Source organism: Manis javanica, chromosome 3 (genome assembly GCF_040802235.1).
Source record: "Manis javanica isolate MJ-LG chromosome 3, MJ_LKY, whole genome shotgun sequence".
NCBI lineage: Eukaryota > Metazoa > Chordata > Mammalia > Pholidota > Manidae > Manis > Manis javanica.
In genome coordinates, this window is record NC_133158.1 from 5,027,895 (window position 1) to 5,048,541 (window position 20,647).

The window sequence follows — 20,647 nt, forward strand, 5'->3', positions numbered from 1 at the left end:
GGAACCCGAGGTGGCCCTTCCTAGCCCTCCTCAGCCTTTGAGACGCGACCCACATGGATTCCATCCAGCGCCCTGAGCCCAGTTCAGAGCGGCAAGTGTCCTGTGGCATATCCTGGCCCACACACATCATCCTTGTCCAAACCAAAATGAGGGTTGCAGCAAGTCGGGGGCGTTGTGGGGAGGTCTCGTCCCTGTCTCCTCATCCCAGCGCCTTTACTCCCTTGCTCTTCATGTTCCAAGCGTGGCATGACGGTGTCCCCTCCCGGACTGTGCCATGCCCCTTGTCTGTCATCCCTGTCCCCTGCATTTCTGTGGGCTGTCTCTTCACCTGATGGTGGTTTTAGTGCTGTTGGTAGCCATTGACCTGCTGCCCACATGTGGTTCCAGCATCCCATGGTCCAGTGTTTTCCCCATTTAACTGAAGCTCCTCTCCATTCCTTCCTGTAGAATTACGCTTTATGACTATCAGGCCATGTGCAGGGCCAACAAGGAAAGCAGTGACGGGGCCCACGGCCTCCTGGACGTAAGTACCACCATCGCCCAGGATGGAGATGATGCTTTCTGCCTGTCTCTTTGGAGTAATCAAGTTTGTCTTTTTCCAAACAATGACTGTTCAAAAATATTTCCTGATTTTCACTGGCTAAGAAAAACCACTTCTATTTAACCCCCAAATCCAGTGATTTTATCAATAACGAACAGATCTAAAGTCTTTGATGGATTCATGCAGCAGCCCTGCTTCTGATGGATAGAAAAGGGGAGAGGTTTTGTCTCACTCTCATAAAAAAGAATTTGATTTATTTCAATAGAAATCTCCCTTTCGGTTTGTTATTGAGCTGTTAGGTCACATGTCATAGGGTCTCTACCTTAATCTTGCTGCTGTTGAGTCTCTGTATCATTTTCCCCGATCTGGTTTCATTAATAATGTCACAGTTGAGGATCGATCAACATAGCTCTCGTAGCATTAGAAACTGGCTTTCAGACTGCCAGAAATTAATTGTTGTAATTTGCTCCCAGTTAAAAATATTCCCAATGTTCAAGCAATAAAAGTTTGCCCACCACTACCTGAAAACAATGGAGAAAAGGATACAGTACATTTCGGTAAAGTCCAGCTTATGCATACAGATAGAATCCTTGAGTGTTAATGTTTTGTAAATTCTCAAAATGAACCTCAGATTTGGTTTGAAACACAGAATTTGAGAGCCATTCTGTTCTGCCTGAGGGGGCAAGAAATGATTGGGAGCCAGAAATTCCTGAGAAGCAATTAGACTTGAAAAGTTGGACATTAAAAAAAAAAAAAAAAAACACTGCTTTTCAGTGATTATCAACTTGTCTCTCCAAGCCCAATTTCCCTAGCTTTAGCACGAATATTTGCAGGCTTAAAATGTTCCCAAGATATGTTTTCATCATTAGGCTTAACAGCTCAATGTCTTTACCCTTCTGAATGATAATGTGCATTCACATAATCCTTTGTTTACCCGCACACTGAGCCAGGGTCTGGCCGGGATGCTTGAGTGCCCTCCCCCTGGTCCCAGGGCACGCTGTCCCAGTGCCTGTCCCTTCCCACCTCCAAAGCCTCCTTAATCCCTTTATTCTTTTTCTCTTCCCTGTACCCATAATACCAAGGGTGGCTGAAATATCACCACTCATCCCAGCAGGTACAAAGACGTAGATCTGTCCCAGAGTCTGACCTCCAGGGGTCTTTTTGAAAGAAAGATGATGATTTTCAAGCCACAAGAAATGTAGTGGTAAAACCACAGGACTGCAAGTTTGCATTTGGTTTTAAAAAAGAGCAGTTCACGTCCTTCTCCAACCCTGCTCCTGAAGCCCTGTGAGGCAGGGGTTGATGCAGACACACTTGGCCATCCCAGAGCGAGGAGCCGGTCTGCAATCTCGGTGGGCTGAGAGGTACCCCAGCAGATTTTGGTGGTGGCTCTGTTCATTTACCTACTGGCTTGACATAGAGAAGTTTCAAGAATGGTTAGGAGTATATGGGTTCTGATTTTATCAAAAGCTGGTTAATCCTTCCATCCCAGCTCTAATCCTTCTCAAAAGGCTGAAAAGGTAGGATTAAGCAGCCATCACTTCAGGAACCAGGCTTTGGCATCTCGATTCTCTGATACCTACGCGCAGCCACAAAAGGCTCCGAGGTCTTTCTGAACCTGCCATCTGGGGCCAGGGCTTTACCAGCGCCTTTGGCTGCCTCTGGGCCGCCCACCACCTGCACACCCGGCACACGTAGGAATGGCGAGCCAACTGAGGGGGAGACTTGGTATTTTCCACAATTCAGGAAATTGAATTATCCACAGAGAAAGTATCACAGAGTAAACAATCCAACCGCTTTTTTAAAATAAAATACTCTGAAATAAAGGTTAGACTGTCAATGCCTGCCCTTATATAAGAGTGAAGGGGATTTTCCGCAAGGATAAAATCACATGTTTATGCGGTTACCATTTTGTCAGGTCCGGAGAAAAGGCACGTGGGAGAAAAGGCAGCTTAAATCCTACACAATTCATGAGCAACATTAAAGTCAAGTATATGCAACTTTTGCATATTTCCGTGAATGACATACAGTGATGGAGAGGAGAGAATCGCCTGAGAGGCAGCCCTGTGAATTACCATTTGAAATTAGTTATATGCTTCCAGCCCCTCAACATCAGGCTGTGAAATATTAGCCCCTGGGGATAGAGGTTTAAGCATCGTTTGCTGAACTTCCTTTTTCCTCCCAGAGATAACCCCTGTATTAGATCATGTTTATTTTACTTATAAATCACATCTCACTACAGGGGAGTTCAAAGTTTTAAAATGTTAGTTTTGGGATACAGTATCCAAGCATTTTCTTCTTTTAGCTCAGAGAGTCACTGTTTTTTAACATGATATCAATCTCTCTAAAAGAATAACATTGTCTTTATGGAAAACCTTAAGTTCAATTACAAATTTGGAATGTAATACCTTGTTAATGAACTGAATTCTTCCTTTCAGCCTTATAATGCCTTCCTTGCTGCAGCAAAATGGATAATGACAGAACTTGTCTTGTAAGTATAATTTGCTACATTTTTTGAAAGTCTTATTGTTTTTCTTCTGTATTACAAAGTGAAACAGAAGACCACGCTTCATGTTTCAATACCCATTAGATTCAGAAAACTGAGATAACCTGACCGAACATCTTGAAATATTGAACGCGGAAGCCAAAAAATTATCTTGACGTTATTCATGGCCGCTGTTACGCCCTTATGTCATTGTTTAGCAGACTAACAGCTTGCAATATACAGACCAAATTTATTTATTGTGGTTGCCGTTCAATTCAACATAGATGTCTGGCTGTTTTTAATGCCGCCTGGGTGGGCTGTGGTCAGAAGAGCAAATTGCCAGGGCTGTTCACTGTGCTACTCCGGATGCCTTGGCTTGCGAATGGGTGGGTGGGTGGGCTTGCTGTTGTGGGTTGGGGGCTCGGGGGCTTTTCTCAGGTGTGATCTAATTGTTCACCCTGTCGAATTACGGTCCTGCTTGGAGGGTGCTGGATGCATCTGTGACTTAGGTCAGATGTGAAACAGCACAAAGATGAAAGACTTGACTTCCAGACAAGAGATCGGACACATGACGGAAACACTGTGTCGCACAAAAGAGAGGTATTCCACGGACGAGCACGTAAACCAGATGGTTAAAGCTGCACCCAACTTTGCCATCCCTTTTAAGGCTCCAGTTCTGTGGCTTTAAGGCAGATTTCTTACTATTTAATGAACAGTCATCTCTCCACCGCTTGAATGTAACATATTAATTTAACAAAGTTACAAAATCAAGTGGAGAGGAAGTTCTGCCTCTAATCTGAAGAGATGGAAAATATGGTAACAGTATCAGATAATGGGATTTTGAGGGAGAGGGAGCTGCTAGAGACAGCAGTCATGCATTTTGAGGATGATTTATTCTTTTTGCATTCTTCACTAGCAATTAATAAATCTTGATATTTTGAGGTGGCATTGTGTCATCATTTCATAAAGAGAAGTTTGTCCCATCTGTCCTACATACACACACACACAATTGAACAAATTTGCATTGCAGTATATGAATTTTGAAAGCATCCTCTATTACTGCAGATCATAGTCTAGGCAGAGAATATTCTATTTGTGTTTCTAGACCGAGGCGGAGGAACCATTAAGCAATTGCGTTCTTACAATGAACTCAGACGGTAACTGGAAAAGCATCCCTGACTGTGAAGCCAGGGTGCTTCTCTGTAGTGGCCTTGAGACCAGGTAAACCTGATCGGAGAGTTTGGCTGGCATTGTTGATGAAACAGCCTTTCACAAGGAAGTTAAAGCCCAGTGAAAATTCATGGGTAAGGGAATGAATCACGCTGGTACCTCCAGGTTGGGATGCTGATCTCCAGGGGAGGTACTCAGGGTGCAAGAGCACAGAATGTCGCTGTCCTGATCAGGGTGTAGATGACCAGGTGACACTGGATTTTCCATCACCTGTTTAGGTTCCTGGTGGAGTTTAACCTCTGCAGCTGGTGGCACTCAGATATGACAGCTAAAGGTAAGCAGACCTCGGTTTCTATTTCCTACTTCAGAGCTACCGTCCCTGGTTCACGGGCTTCTTTTCACCAGGGATGTGCACACCTAAAACTATCACGACAAAGCGACTAGTCTGCAGCTCTGTCAGCAGAAGGCGCCCTTTGTGCACGTGTAGAATCATCCAGTCCAGCAGAAGTTCACAGGCGTCACTCAGCCATGTCGAATGTGCACTTTGACCTGTTTCCTGAACTAACAGGTGGATCCTTCAGAAAGCTCGTGGGCAGTGCTAGAATCACCAGGAGACACACTGCCACCTTCAGGCTGAATGAATGGATAGCCACTCGACTGTTTGCTTTTTGTTTACACTTAACCCTCCTAAAAATATTAATCTAATCATAGTACTTTCCCTGCCCAAAAGCCTTCAGTGAGTTGAGTGGTGACGAGTAGAACTCCTGGAGGCATGCGTTGTGGAGTTAGATTGATTTTGGTTTGAGTCCTGGCTCTGAGGTTGGCCTTGGGCAAGTCAGCTGATCTCTTCAAGGCCCAGTTTCCTTAAAGTAAAATGGAGAAAGTAGTCATTTCTACCGCCTTTCATGTGTGTATGTGCGTGCGTGCATGCATTTAATGGCAAACCATGCTATCTGCTGAGCTGGCGCTGGTGTATACCAAGCCCTCACAAGATGCCCTCTGCAATTTGTCCCTCACGAGGGTGGTGACAGTGTTGACGATGATGAAATGTCAGGTCCCCACAGCCTACAAAATCAGGGCTCCTCATGGAGGCCGCCTCCCAGCCACCTGCCCGCCTGCCGGGCCACTTGCCCCTTCTCAGATACACTCTGCCCTTCTCCACTTCGCGTACTCGTTCGTGTTGTCTTCTTACCCGGGACTAGCAGAGTGCTGCCACTATTATTATTTTTTAAGTATCCGTTGTTTGCATAAAGGTAGATTAGTCATGTACCACAATTCCCAGGTGCTGCCTACACTCCAGTCTGACATCCCCTCCCTCCCCAGTACCGATCATCAGCGAGGAACCCCTGCTCGGCAGCGCTCCTTCCCACTCCGCCCAGGCAGCTCACCCATCCCCCTAGCAAGTACGCCCCATTAGTGTCTCTGATTGTGTGTCTCACATCGAATTAGAATTTCCTGATGGCAGGAGCTGTGTCTCAGCCATGCTATCCCTTAGCACCTCACTGGTGCTCAGAGCATACTGGGTGCTAACAGAATACCCTAAGAAATATTTCCTTTGCTGGGTAGGACCCTTATAATCACTGTCAGCGGAACTTTGTAACTTACAAATGGGCCTATTTTGCCTAAAGGCAGGAACTCACTAGTTTCTCGTTAGCATATGTGATGGAACAACACTCCAGAGAGGTCAACGCATGCATGCACTGCATGAAGGGGCCTCTGGTAACAGTGAACCTAACCCAGGTGGGTTTGGGGTTGGCTCTGTCCTAGGAATCTGACAGCCCTATAGACAGGCCCTGTGTGCTTGTCTTTCACACACGACACACACACACACACACACACACACACACAGACCCTGTGTGCTTGTCTTACACACACACACACACACACACACACACACACACACACACACACACGGTGTCCTGTTGACCCTCAGGGCACAGGCTTGATCCTTACCCCTTCTGGCTGGGTTCGTACCAGCTTGGAATGCCAGTGGGTGTCCATAATCCTACTTCTAAAAATCAGTCTAAGGGAAATATGCTGGGATGGGAGCAAAGGATGCCAGGACAGGATGCTTATCACTGGAGAATTTATGGCTGCAAGTAACTCTTTAAATGATGAACAAGGATATTAAAAAATATATGACTGCCCATCCACAGAAGGCATGGAAAACTTTTTAATGAGATTCTGTTTCTGAACAGTTTTTAACAAGGTCAAAAATGCTCATAAAATCAGGTAATACAGCAAGAAAAACAAGATACAAACCTGCCTTGCAGTGAGGGGAGGAGAGACCGTGGTGTTTAAATAGGACCAGCAATGGGGATGGCCAGCGGGACGGTCAATAAGGAGAGCCCACAGTATGGACTGGGAAGACAAGACTACTGTGTCCCTATGAGAGGACCTCACCTGGGACATGAACCTGCATCTGTTTGAACTTGGCCACAATCTGAGAAAGAGAAGAGCAGAAACCTACCTGCAGAACGGGGGCTTTTTATCTTCTATTTATTTTTCTTACTCCGTGAGCTTTTCATAGTTCTCCTAATAGGAGGGAACACAGATCAGTGAGATTAAAAGAGAAAAGGAAGGCGGATGATCAGTAGAGGCCAAGAGAATGGACTGCAAGGGGGCAGAGGGCCGCCATCTCTGAGCCCCTCCTTGCGACCCCGTCCTGGGCTGGGAGCCAGGAACCTTCCTCGGCTGCTTGTCCGCCCCCTGGTTCTGGGCAAGTCGCCAGGTCTCTGGCCTTTGGTGTCCTTGTCCATCACCAGCTAACAGCAGGCATAATATGGTTGTGGGTGCAAAGCCCGTGTGCCAGGCAGGGGTTCCCCATGTGGTGGGAGGCACTCACGCTTTGGGTGCTACACGTTGGTGGCTTTTCCTGTTGACATCTGACTCTCAGGAGTGTCCTCAGTGCCGAGGGCAGTATCTCCAGGCTTTACTTTTTGGGCTCCCTCTTCACACTGAGTGCCAGCCAATTCCTGGCCAGGGCGCTTCAGTGGTGAGCAGAGGGCACCCCTTTCCTCATGCCCAGCTCTATCCTCACTCCCCTATTCCTGCCCTGGCCTGCCTCCCTTGCCCGCCACCTGCTACCTGCCGCCACGGGCTCTGCCCGCACATGGGTTCTGGCCTGCAGAGCTGACAGTTTGCTTTTGAGTTTCTGCTGAGTGTCAGTCGCTGTAATATTTGCTTAGACCAGAGGTTTTCGACCTGGGGGTAACTTGGCCTCCCAGGGGTCACTGCAATGTTTGGTGATAATTCTGTTGTCAGCACTGCGCTGGAGAAGCTACTGTCATCCAGGGGGTTGAGGCTGGAAGGCTGCTTGGCATTGCAAGCACGCTGCCCCTCATGACGAGCTGCCCAGCTCCTAGTGTCCACACACAGTGCTGCTGGTGAGAGGCCCTGGTGTAGACGGGGCAGGGAGGGAAGGTGACGAGGAGGTCTTGCACTCCTGATGGTGTCAGAAACCTAGGAAGGGTCCTGTTCTGAAATTTCACATCCCATTGCCCCAACACTCCCCCTAGCAGGCCAACAGCAGGCAGGACGTTAGCCAAGAGGAATCAGTGGGGCTTCAGTTCTGTTTTCTGTTTGGAAGACCTTAAATGATCATTCCAAGCCACTTAACTCCATTGCCACACTTGAAACCCGCTGCCCTCAGATAAGGCTAGACCTTGTCAGATAATCACATCGTCAACACACAAGTGTACCAATATATAGTGCTTTTGCATTTCCAGAGTGCTGGCATCAGGTTGCCTTGAGACCCCTTTAACGTACCTGAGAGGTGGGCACTGCTAGAATGGGTCCCTAAGCCACTCTGAGCACCTAAGTAAGCCAGCAGATAGAGAATGGCTCAGAGCATTCTGAGAACTCAGTGCAGAGAGAGGCAGCTGGCCTTTGCAACGCCCTGAGCTGGGCGCTGCACACGGATGGTCGCATCCAGCCCTGCAGCCCTCTGCTGGGCATGGCCATGGCTTTTTCCAGAAGAAACTGAAGCAGGTGGAGGTGATTGGCCTTGTCCACAGGCCTGCTTTCTGGACAGCTCTGTTCCACGACAGGCTCAGTAGAGAAAAGTTTCAAGCACCATCACAATATTGACTGGCGAAGTTTCTTCTTTCTCAATTTACCGTTCCCTCACTAGATAAAGACCCTGAGCTGAGACATCTTTGTTTAGCTAAAAATGGAATCCATAATTACACTGTTTATCTGCCTCATTTCCTTAATGAAGGGGAGGGAGGAAGCCCATTTCGGCTTGATTACCACAAAGGCATCATTTTGGCGAAGTTGCACAAAGAGAACGGAGCTTGCTGACACCGCGCTGTGAGTGGGGGCGCACTCACGGGGACAAAAGGAGAGAAAAGCTTTTCAAATGGAAACTATTCATTCCCAGTTGTCTGCACGTAATTGCTGTGAACCCAAGTCAGTCATTCTCATCAGGGACATTTTTTGCTGAGGGAAAATTAAAGAAATCCCATTGTGAGGCTCTGCTGGCGCTTCGCCGTGGCTGAGTGATGGGTCACGGAGGCTCCAGCTTGAGACAGACAGCGTCCCGGGGCAGGCTGGTGACCAAGAGCAGAGGCTCCGGCATAGCCGGGCTCCCTGACTAGCAGCCCTGCGGCTCTGGGCCAGCTGGCTGACTCAGTTCCTCCGTGCTTTGGTTTCCTCGTCTGTAATCCGTGGCGCTGAGGATTCTGTCTGTGCAATGGGCCTGGCGCACATGTGGCACGCGGTGAGTGCCCGGAAAGGCGGTGGGTTTGCTGTGTGAGTAAATGCGATCATGATGAGCCACATTCTGTGGCACTCAAGGCAGGCTGTGTCTGCGTTCTGAACCCCGGCTTTCCATTCCGGAAAGATAAGGAATCAGGGTAGCTGAGCTCCGTGATCCTTATGTACTTACATCCTTGTTAAGATAATGAGTTTTAAAAGCCTAAGAGTTAAAAACTATACCCATTGGATGGCTGGCAGCGGTAGTTACTGGTCCCAAATTCAGATAGACAGTAATGACTGGCAAATGTCTATGGCGTTTTCTATAGCACTGCAGACACAAAGAAAGGTCTTTGTCCTGAACTGTGCTATTTGGAATCTGTGCGGTCATGGTTTTATATGATAATCCGTGTGTTTTCCAAAAGCACATCAACTTGCAGCCAGTGTACAATCGGGCTCCACATAGACCCAACCGTTTATCACCCCATGAGCCCGGGTGTCCCACAACTGTCAGCGGCACAATTTCCTCTCTAGAAAAGATCAGAACCAAATGAGTCTCCCCAGTGAGAGTGCTGGACCCCTTCTGTGGTAACTGAGTCCGGACAGTTAGAATTAGAGATGGTGCAGTTACCAGGTGCATTTAAACCGTGTATGCAGCCATCAGCCTGCCCCAAAGACCTTTCCTTCTTCCATCCACTTGCTGGCCAACTTCACAGAGCAGTTACATACATGTGTGCTGGAACCAGACGGCCTGAGTTCAAATTCTGGTCCTGCCGCACGCCCACTGGATGGATTTGGGCAATTTATCTGGTCCTCTCCTCGGTTGACTAATCTGAAAAACAGATAACAATTGTTTCTACCTCATGGTTTATGTTTTTCTTGTGTTTTACTATTAAATTAATACATGTAAAGAGGAACGGCATCTGGCACACAGTAATTTCTTAATAAATTTAGCTGTGGCCGTCATTTGATTGCTATAAGTCATCTACCTGCTTGTGCCATAGGCACTTACAAGCTATGCTTTTGTTAACCTCATCTTGATGTCATTTTAACTGACTCACTTTTAGAAATGACAGTCATTGAAATATGAAGAGGAAGCCCCCCAAACTGAAAGTCAGTATCCTTTGCCACACAGAGAAATCAGTTGTACAAGTGAGAACCATGAAAATAAAACTGTGTTACCAAATTGCGGACAGATACTGTAAGTTTTAGGTATGGCCTCCCAGGTAAACAAGAGCACAGAGCACATAAAAGGAAAATGCAGGGAAGACGGTAAAAACTCCCTGCATCAAACTGAGATGTCCTCCTGGGAAATCAGAGGCTCCGGAGAGGAACTGGGAGCAGGGAACCCCCTGGTTCCCACAGGGTGCTGCCCCCCAACCTGACCTCGCCTTCCACCTGAAGCAGGCAGTTCTTCCTCAGGGACTGAGCTCTGAAAACCACCAGTCGGGAGGATTAGTTGTTCGTTCAGCCAGCTTGGAATGCCCTCTCCTATGAGCTGGCCCCGCAGGGCACAGGGGACGGACAGTGTGTGGGCCTTGGCCCTCTGGGGGTGGGACAGCAGCTGCCCTGTACCTCCCTGCTCAGGAGCCAGGAGCCACCCCGCCGGCCTTTTCTAACCCAAAGGCAACGGCTCACAAAGGCCGGCAGCCTGAGGAGTCAATGGAACAGCAGACAGCAGAAGTCCTGGTGACAGCGAACACACACGTCAGTGGCCCTCGCGATGTGCTGGCCGCCTTCCACGTAGTAATCCATGTGATCCTCAAACGCATGTGAGGCAGGTCCTGTCACTCCTGTTTTGCAGATGAGGACACTAAGAGGAGGGAATAAACCCTGCCTGAGGACGCAGAGCAGTGGCAGGAGTCATACCCTTGGAGCTCGTGCCCTCTGCTCCCGTGCAGTCAGCCCGCTCCGGGCACGCAGAGCAGCCCCGTGGCAGCGCTCCCCAGCAGCTGGCATCTCGGGGCGGCTGTGCATGGGCATGGCCGTCAAACTCTGTTCAGAGCTGCGTGTCCCGTCATTCCTCAGAGTCACCTGCGCGTACAGCATCTCACCATCGTGTCAGGGCCAGCTCCTAGAAATCGCATGTCCTGCATAAAAAAGCTGGTTAAAAGTCTACTTCCTTTTGTTTTAAATTTTTAAAAATCACAGTACATTATGCTTCAACTCCAAAACTCCAATTAATTTCTTAAAAAAAATAATAAAGCTCAGTGAAAAGCCTACATATAAAAAGCAATTACATTTGTCGAGATGCTTTAGACTCTGGCTTCCTGGTCACCCAGTGATTATCTGGTTGTTACCAGACAGCTACTCAGCCTTCCATGGCCCCGTGATGGCTCACCTAGTGCCAGCGGCCTCCCTGATGGGCAGCCCATGAAACATGAGCCCACGGTCCTGACATCCAACCACCTGTGTTGGAATATAACTTGAGATTTTGTCCACACATCATTCTATTAAAATCCTATTGAGTTGTAGAGTTGTAAATGTAAATTATAAATATAAAACATATGGATTTACATGTATGTAATATACATCACATAGAATGCACATTTATAAATGTGTGTTTATGTTTCTCTATACACATCTGTAGAAATCTGGGGCCCTAGAAACCTGTAAGCATTCTGCTGGGAAATGTTAATGAGTGGATCTCTCACGAAGAGTACTGCCCGGCTGGCCTGTCCATTTTACACATGAGAATACTGAGGGTTAGCTGGAAGCAATGGAACAGGGGTTTGTGGCGCAGACTCGTCTGACTGCAGAGCCCTCACTTAACCACTGTGTCATAGGACCATTTTCAGTGGCATGATGGCTTTATTAGAATGCTAGCTCTGTTTTTTGCCGTTGTTACTATTATTATTAACTGACATTCCCTTGGACCTCATTATGTTCCGAGAACTGTGCCAAGTACTCATTATGTGTTGTTTCATTCACTTCTCACGTTTGGTTGTTATAATAGAGAAGATCTATATTATCCACAATTTACAAATTTAAAATACTGAGACATAAAGAGGTTTTGGAGCTCGCCCACTAGGCAGACCTGATTTATTTAATCAACCACCCAGCCCTTACCAAGTGCCTACTGCGCACTCGTCCACATACCAGGGTTATTAGTGCTAAACTGCCAGATAGGGGACTTCATAATAGTAGGATCACATTCATGGCTGCGGTTAGACATAATGTATTTTACCATTTGTATCTCAATTTCATTTCTGGAATAAAACCATGTCGTTGTATCATGACCTCTGTCTCACCCTAAATAATATGGTGTAACTTCTATTTTATACATTTATTCTGACAAACATACATACATGTTGTTGCTAAGTTCATGTGCGTCTGAGGTCAGAGACCGGTGCCTGGTGTTGCCCCAGAAAGTAGGATTCCTGTGATGCAGAAATGACCCTTGAGCAAGCCAACACAACGGCCTGACGAATGAGAGTTGCTCGGCCCGTGAACTGACTGGCTAATTAGAAAATAATGCATTATTTCGCGCCCAGGACAATGACGGAGCAGCGGGAGAGCAGTGCGCAGAGCCCTGGGCCACTGCGGGCTGCCAGTCCCAGTAAAGCCTGCATTGTGTGTCCACCTCTTCACCCTTTTTTTCTTTTTCTTTATGTCGACAGCCCAGAAGTTGAAACAGGCCCTGGAGCCTTGCGATACCGAGTACCCAGCGTTCGTCTCCGAGCGCACCATCAAGGAGACGGCCGGGAACGTGGCCTGCGAGGACTGCTCCAAGTAAGCCCCTTGCCCAGGAGGCATTGCCCTCGCGGCCTGGAGGAAACCCCCTGGCTCTGTGGGAGGGATCATTCAGGTGGGGAGGCGTCCAAGTGCATGAGAAGGCGCCCTAGAAAAGGCCATTATCATCCAGTTTGCTGTTGGTTAGAACAGGTCCTAACCGGTGTTTCCCTAGGGGTCAGCTCCCTGCCAAGGAACGTCCCTTAGGTGTCCATACTGACGGCCTCGAATCCTCAGGATTCACAGGAATCCTGAGCATTGGGAACGATGTTTGGTGGCTGGACATGCGTTTCCCCGGTGGTGGGGGAAGCTGGGCCTCTCGGAGCGGCTCTGCTGGTCATTTGGGGTTTCTGGCCTCTCAGTCCCCATGGGTGGCCCTCTGTCAGGTGGTGAATCTGGGCTGATGTGGGCATTCTTGCTATGTTTGGGATACAATTTCTTTGCAGTCCTATGCTTTGTATAAGCGTCGTCCTGTGACTTGGTGTGTCTCTTTCCTATTTATAGATATCTCTGGAGAAATAGAAATTTTCTTTTGCTGTTATTTTAATGTAGTCTGATTTATTCTTTTCTTCCATGATTTGTGTGGTCTGTGCCTTAAGAAATTAGTCTCTACCCAGATGTCAGGATGATATTCTCATATATTTTTATTCTGAACACTCTAAAGTGTTCGCTTTCATATTTAGGACTCTAATCCTTCTAGAATTGGGGTATGCGGTGTAAGGCAAAGTCTAATTCTGTTCTTTCCCGTATAGTTGGCCTGTTAACCAGCACTGTTTATTGAAAAGTCTTTTTTTTCCCCCAATATATTTATTACGACACTTGTGTGATGGGCTGAGTGCCCATCTGTCTGCAGGTCTGTTTCCCGGTGAGGTCGCCGATACATTGTGTCAGCACCGTATTGCTTCATTATCGCAACTTTATGATATGACTTGATATTTAGGAGAACAAATATCCTTTCCTTGTTCTTCTAAGCTGTCTTGGCTATTCTTGCCATTTTATTCTTGCATATTAATTTTGGAATAGGCTTCTTAATGACCATGAGTTATGCTAGGGTTCTGATTCAAATTGCTATGAGTTATTGGTTAATTTGAAGATAATTGCTATCTTTTATGATATTGATGCTTTCCACTTATGAACTAAGTATATCTCTTCATTTATAGGCCTTTCAGTACAGTTTTATAATTCTCTGTGAGAGTCATACCTAGACTGGTTACAGTTTTTCTTACTATCAGAAATGGCATATACGTAAAACTGTATCTTCTAATCGGTAATTGCTGATACACGGGAACATTACTGATTTCGGTTTGAGTATCTTGTATACAATTGCTCAATGCCCTTTTAGAACTGATTGTGTATGGATTCTCTTGGACTTTTTCATGCACAGTGATATTTGTGAAAATTTGCCTTTCTAATCTCCATACTTATTATTTTGTTGGGCTGGACTTCTGATACACTGTTGAATAGAAGCAGTGAGAGCAGGCAACTGTGTCTTGATCTTAATTTAAAGGAATTTCTTCTAATAATTCCATGTTAAGTATGATGTTTGCTACAGGTTTTTTTTATTGAGGTGTAAGTGACGTACAATATTATATTAGTTCCAGATGTATAGCACAGTGATTCAACATTTATATATGTGGCAGAATGGCCACAATAAATCTAGTTACCATCTCTCACCTTACAAAATTAATACCGTATTATTGACTATATTCCCCATGCTGTACATTATATCCCCTTGATTTATCTATTTTTTAGCTGGTAGTCTGTACTTTTTCATCTCTTTCATCCATTTCAACTCCCACCCGTCCACCCACACGCACACTCTCCCCCAAAGCTGGTCTCTGTACCTGGGAATCTGGGCTTGGTTTGGTTTTATTTATTTGTTTTGTTTTTTCAGAGTACACATACAGGTGAAGTTACGTGGGTGTTTTCACATGTAGTAAAATATCACTAATAGAAAATGTACGATTGTAACTCTTTTTAGGTGTACAATTCAAGGGTATTAAGTACATTCGCTGTTGTACGATCGTAGTTATCCATTTCCTGCGTCTCTATAGGTGTTTGGTAGTTAACCACTTATTAGGGTGAAGAAAACCTTTTCAAGAGTGTTCATTGCTATTGTTGCCGTTGTTTGAAACTGGAATAGATGTTGAATTTCATCAAAAATGTTTCTTCCACATCCATTACCAAAATAATTTAAATTTGCTACTATGTGGAGTTACATTGATAGATATAATTTTTTTAAATTTATAATCATAAAAAAATATAAGTATTTTTAATAGTAGACTGGCTGTGTAATGTGAAAACCCACTTACCTTCCTAGGACGGCTTTTCATTTTCATGATTACAAACCACAAAAACCGTGTTGCTACATCTGTTTGTTCACATTGTGCTCAAAAAGAGGCATAGGCCCAATTTTTCCTTTCTTCCACTGTCTTTTGGCTTTGCTATTAAGGGCATTTTATTGTCACAAAGTTGCTTGGAGAGTTGCCCCCCTTTCTCTCATCTCCTTAACGTTTCGTATAAGGTTAAATCATCTGTTCCTTCTTACAGGTTTGGTGAAATGTACCCTTAAGACTATCAGTGACTGATGGGTTTCCTGTTTGTTTTTGCGCGTGAGCAAATTTCCAACTAAGGATTAGTTTCTTTCAGTGAAACCTTTTCAGAAATCTCTTTGGAATTTCTATTTTTGAAATGATTGTGGAGATTCTGTTTCTTAGAAAATTGCCTATTTCATTTCGTTTTTCAAGTTTATTGCTTGCACTTGCTAATAGGTTTGTCTTTTGATTAAAAATGCTACCGTATTTGTGATTTTGCCCTCTTTTAAGCTAATCTCTCTCCCTCCCCTCTCAGGGGTTCCTTCCTTCCCTGTCTTCCTATCTGTACTGACAGAGATATGTTTATTTTGTTTTTCTTTTTGAGGAACCACCATTTAATTTGTCTGATTCTCTTGTCGTTTCTTTGACTTTCTATTTTGTTTATTTTGCCTCTTCTCTGTATTACCTGTCTTCTGTGTTTTGGGAGTTTACTGTTTTATTTTCTGCTCTTTTGTGTTTGATCTCGAGCTTTTCAGCTCCATTCATAATATTTTTTGATATATATAATTTTTCTTTGCACTCCAGTTTATCTCCATAAATTTAATATACAGGGCTTTCATTACTATTCAGTTCTCACAATTTTCTAATTTTCACAATCATTTTGATCTATGCATTTTTAACTAGTGTTGGAAGATGTCCTACTATCTGAGTTTTGCAGCTGTTTTGTCTTCGATCTCCAATTCAGGGACGGCGTCTGTATGATACCTTTGCAGTATGTGCCGCACGGGCTTTGCATTCTACTGCTTGTCCACAGAAGGCACATCTCATTCTCTAATTGCTGAGCACGGGGACTAATTTGCAGCCACTGGATCCAGTGTGTTGATTGGATTTCAGGCTTTCCTTTTTGGGGCCTATTTTATATCAAGCTCTCAGGAGACTTATGGGTTTTTCCTCTCCTTCATGTCATTCACTTCATTTTGCTTTCTGTATTTGGAGGCTATTGCCCTGGGTATCCCTGTCCAAGCCTGGGACAGCGTCCTAATAAACCATTCCTTCTATCATTCTAATAACGCTTTTTACACAAACGTGCCTTAGGCTTGAGCCTGTTGCGTTTGCTAATAGCATACACACAGTAGCTCATCTTTTGCTATTTTCTAGGCTGATTTTCCCCCTTCCCTCCATTCTCAATTATTGTTTTGTCATTTGGCGTTAGGTAGATGATTGCTGGAGCAAGCAGTGTTTTTTCTTATTGACTCATAATTAGAAAGCAAAGGTATGAATACAGTTTGATTAAAATAGGTGGCCTCAAGTTTTCAAGCTAAAGAAGGGACTACCCTTCATTCCGTGAGAGGTCATGGCATCTGCTGTGACCCAGGAACTGTGGTGCTTTGGGGAATGCAGGGTGAATAAGATACCGAATGGATGTGAAACTATTTACACCCACTGTGGCTGGCCTGGAATTGCATGCCGGGCCTCAGGCACCCAGGGGGTTGGGAAGTTGAGTGAGACCTGGTACAATTTGCTGGCGGCTGAGGAGAGGGCACTGCAGGCTTGGCCGGATTCCCCTATCAAAGCTTTATTTCAGGACCACCACCCAGATGCTCAGAGGCAAACCATTACAGGCCCAGGGGCCAGAGGGCAGTGAGGAATAGGGGCTTCTGCTTTTCTTTTCTGTTTAGCAGACTTTTAGTGACATACAGCATGTGCAGAAAAGTGTACAAGCCACACGTTTGCAGCTTGGTTAGTTTCTACCAAGTGAACCTATCTATATAATCAGCACTCGGGTTAAGAAGAAAGTGTCACAAGCCCCTCAGAAGCCCCCCACCTCCCCCGTTCTAGGCATAACCCCCATTCACCATATGATAACCACTCTTGATTTCTAGCATCAGTGATTGGCTTCACCTGTTTCCTACATCTAGCTTGGGAAATAGCAGTTTAGTTCCTATATGAAGACTGATATATTCATCACCTTGGGGAAGTTTCTGAAGAATTAACTTAGAAAACAAAGCCGGGCCTTGGGAGAAAAATTAAAGCCAGCTCAGAACTGCAGTGACCATTTTTCAGTTGTCTGTTAAATCCCAGACACTGGCTTACACTGTGGGAAATGGGTCAGTGTGGCACACAGGAGTCCTGCCCTCATGGAGTTTTCAGGCGGGTAGCCAGGCAGTGTCAACACTCCGTGCTCAGGGCTGGCACTGGGGAGTCGGTGGTGTGCAGAAGCACCGAAGCGAGGCTTGGTGTGGTCAAGGAAGGCTTCCTGGAAGAAGAGGTATCTAACGTTAGACCACTGGGATGCGAAGGAGTGGGCAAGTGAGAACATCCAGGCCTTGTGTGAGCAGCAGAATGGTGTTTTGCTCCTCGAACTGTTCGAAGTTCAGGGAAGCTGGAACACGGACTCGGGGTGAGGAGATGAGGAATGTGTAAGGGCCAGATCGTGTTGTCCCCGGGAGCCCATCAAAGAGAACTGGTTCTTTGAAGGGTTTCGGGTGTTGCCCTGACAGTGTGGAACAACAGACATATTTTAAAGAGAAGAGAAAAAAATAATCAGATTCCAGATGACAGGAGAAATGACAGTGGTCCCAGTGACAGTGGTGGCCTCTTGAAGCAAAACCTGATGGCTCAGACATGGCCTTTGCTGCCCTCTGCCCCCTCATCCCAGCACATACACTCTCTGGTCCTAACAGAGCGAAAACCTCATCTTCTTCTGCTTTCTCTCCTCTTTCTCCTCCTCCTCTTTTTAGAGATTAGACATTGTCAGATCAGCCAGGGTGACGAGTTGAATGAGAAATCCACTCACAGCAATTATTTTTCTAATCCAGAAATCTTTGTGAGGCTTTGTCATAAAACTGTGATTACAATGCTCAAGTCACATAAAAACAGGCTCCTAAAAATAGTCTCGTTGGATACTTTTGAAAGATTAAGCCCTATTATTCTTGTGTTTGGCATATCCCTTTCTTTCTTTGCTCCATTTTATGAAATAAAGTTTATTAGGAGACATGCCTGCATATTTATCAAAGTTGTTAGGAAGATAACATTCTACAGGCTGGAGGATCTTGGTGTCCTTGAAATGCAGTATGTTATGGAGGAAAAATAATGTTACTTGACAAAAAAGTCTTTCCCTTCCTGAGGGCCAGTTGAATTTTCAGTATAATGGCCAGCGTATCTGGTGACCACTGGGAGGCCAGATTTGCACATCTGCTTTACATCTAAGTTGTGTAGAAGAGATGTCAGCCTTTGCCTGGAAGGAATGAGATTATGCAGGACTAGTTCTTGAAGATAATTACTAATTTTTGACCAACTTTGTAGGTAACTTCAGGTCAGGGGCAGTGACATTCAAAAATAACACAAATCTGCAGCCTTTGGCCAGGAAAGAGTTGGAAACTGAGTTGGGTGAAAATTACAGTATTTCAAAAGTTATGCACTGAGATCTTTTTCAAAGAAAAACATCTTGCCTCCCGCAATGGAACATACAAAGCTGTGTCCATGACAAACCCTTCCCAAGGCAGCGATTACATTGGTCCACAAGCAATGGTAAACTGGAGAGGAATGATCTCAAAGAACTGTCTGCTTCCCGGGGGACGTGCTTCCTGTTGCAGCTCGTTCCTGGACTGTCGCTAACCATTGTCCCATCTCTTCGGAGAAATCAGGCATCCTTGGTGCACAAGCATTTCGCTAGGACTCAGGAAACCATGTCAGGTGGTTCTGGCCACACAGTAAGTCTTTTTGGCTTCCAGAGATCTTTGAGGACTGGCTGCTTCCAACTCTGTTTCCGTGTCCTGTTTCCAGGATCACTTGACGGTTTTATATGGAAAATACTTCAGGAGGTGACTCGGTTGCTCTAAATAGAAACCTTCCAGTCGGCAACTCCAAAAGTGGACATTTATCTGTTTCATAGACAGATATATTATAACTGAGGGGCAGTATACAGTGTTTAAAAAAGGCTTTTCAAAAATAGAGGGTTTATGGAGAATGCAAGAGCTTAAAAGAAGAGAAGAATTTACATAAGAATGTCATTAGGGCTGGTGGTTTGGCCGCTTCAACCGATAATTTTCATCATTCAGTATCCCACTGATTATTACATTAATCTGTTATTTGAACAGCAATCAAAAACAACTCAGCCCATATTTTCTGGGCATTTGTGACTGTCAACAAGTTGAACCAAATGGGATATCTAAAAAGAACGTAATGTTTTACTATTTTTTAGGGCGCTGCTTTCCTTTTTGACACCCTTTGCGGAGAAGGGGAACCCATAAAGCCTCCCTTGCCTGAGAATCAGTTGCAAAGCCAAATACTTGTAACCATAAAAAAAAAAAAAAGAACTAATCAAGAATAAAATTAAACATGTGTTGCATTTGCAATGCCAGCACTTTAAAAATCTTGTCACATTTCAAGGCTGACAAGATAGTAATTTCTAGGGCAAATTAGGTTTCTTGTTTTTGTGCAGGCATCATTTTTGGTAGTATTGCTCATTGCCTTCCATAAAAAATGACGTGGCCATCAGTTTCGCTTTGGGATGGGAACACCAGCTTTGCTCATCTTCCTGGAAGCCCCAGAGCTGTGGCTACACTTTTCCTCTCTCATCACTTACCCCCACGCGCCTTTTATTTATCAGTGAAACTGAAAGAAAGTAATTGGTCCCGAAGCTGTGTTGACGTGTCCCGTGGGCTACAGTTCAGGGAACCCCAGTTCAGGATTCCGTTTTCCTACAAATGACTCCAGTTTCCCACTGAGGTCTCAGGCTGGGTGGGCGATTTACCACAAGTCTTCAGACTGTTTGTGGCAAAATGCCAGGCAGGTGTTCTTACCAAGTGGGTGCTTGGAAAACTACCTGTAAGAGGGACCCATTGAAAGATGGGGATGGGGCGTCATCTTCAGGTAATGGCTGAGAGGCTGGGCTCTGGGAGGCACCCCAGTCTGGGCTGCCACGCTTCATCGTGCCAAGACTTTAACCCATTACTTGAAGTGCTCTTGGTTTCTTTGTACTCCTCTCCGCCAGGGGCATGATACCTGCCTGCACAGGGTCTGTGTGGGCCTTAGAAAAAAGTACAACCCCCCTGGTTAGCACAGTGCCCAGCCCAGAGTAAATGCTTCATACAATGGGCGATGTTTTCACAGAGCACAATTGACAAATGCATCCGTGTTGACAGGGATGGAGGAAGGCCACAGGGCTCCAGTGAAGCTCCTCTTCCAGACTTCTTAGCCTGGAAGGTAAAATGAAGAGTTTCAGTCAGGAAGCGCAGTTGGGGAGGTGTTTGCTGCAACGAGACTGTCTTAGAAAAAGTCAGCACTGGATTTCTGTCACTTCCTGGATCTACTTAAGCTCTTGGTTCACAGGAAATTTGGACTTCTGAACGAGGGACTACACATATTCAATGGTGATCAGATACTTCGTTGTGCAAATTAGATACAGACTTTACCAGAGGGAGTACATTAGTGTCATGATTAATATAATTTGTAGGCGTTAAAATGTAACAGTTTTTAACCACTCAA

The 20,647-nt window shown here is 45.4% G+C and overlaps 1 protein-coding gene across 7 annotated transcripts in view; it reads left to right on the forward strand.

The window, feature by feature from the left end:
- CACNA2D3 (calcium voltage-gated channel auxiliary subunit alpha2delta 3) overlaps positions 1 to 20,647 on the forward strand; it is a 699,185-nt gene that overhangs the window by 648,097 nt on the left and 30,441 nt on the right. For all 7 annotated transcript variants that reach the window (XM_073230729.1, XM_073230727.1, XM_073230728.1 and 4 more), the window contains 4 exons: positions 448 to 523; positions 2,980 to 3,032; positions 4,475 to 4,530; positions 12,512 to 12,623. In XM_073230729.1, the coding sequence (XP_073086830.1) occupies positions 448 to 523; positions 2,980 to 3,032; positions 4,475 to 4,530; positions 12,512 to 12,623 (297 nt within the window). The remainder of the gene's footprint in view (positions 1 to 447; positions 524 to 2,979; positions 3,033 to 4,474; positions 4,531 to 12,511; positions 12,624 to 20,647) is intronic.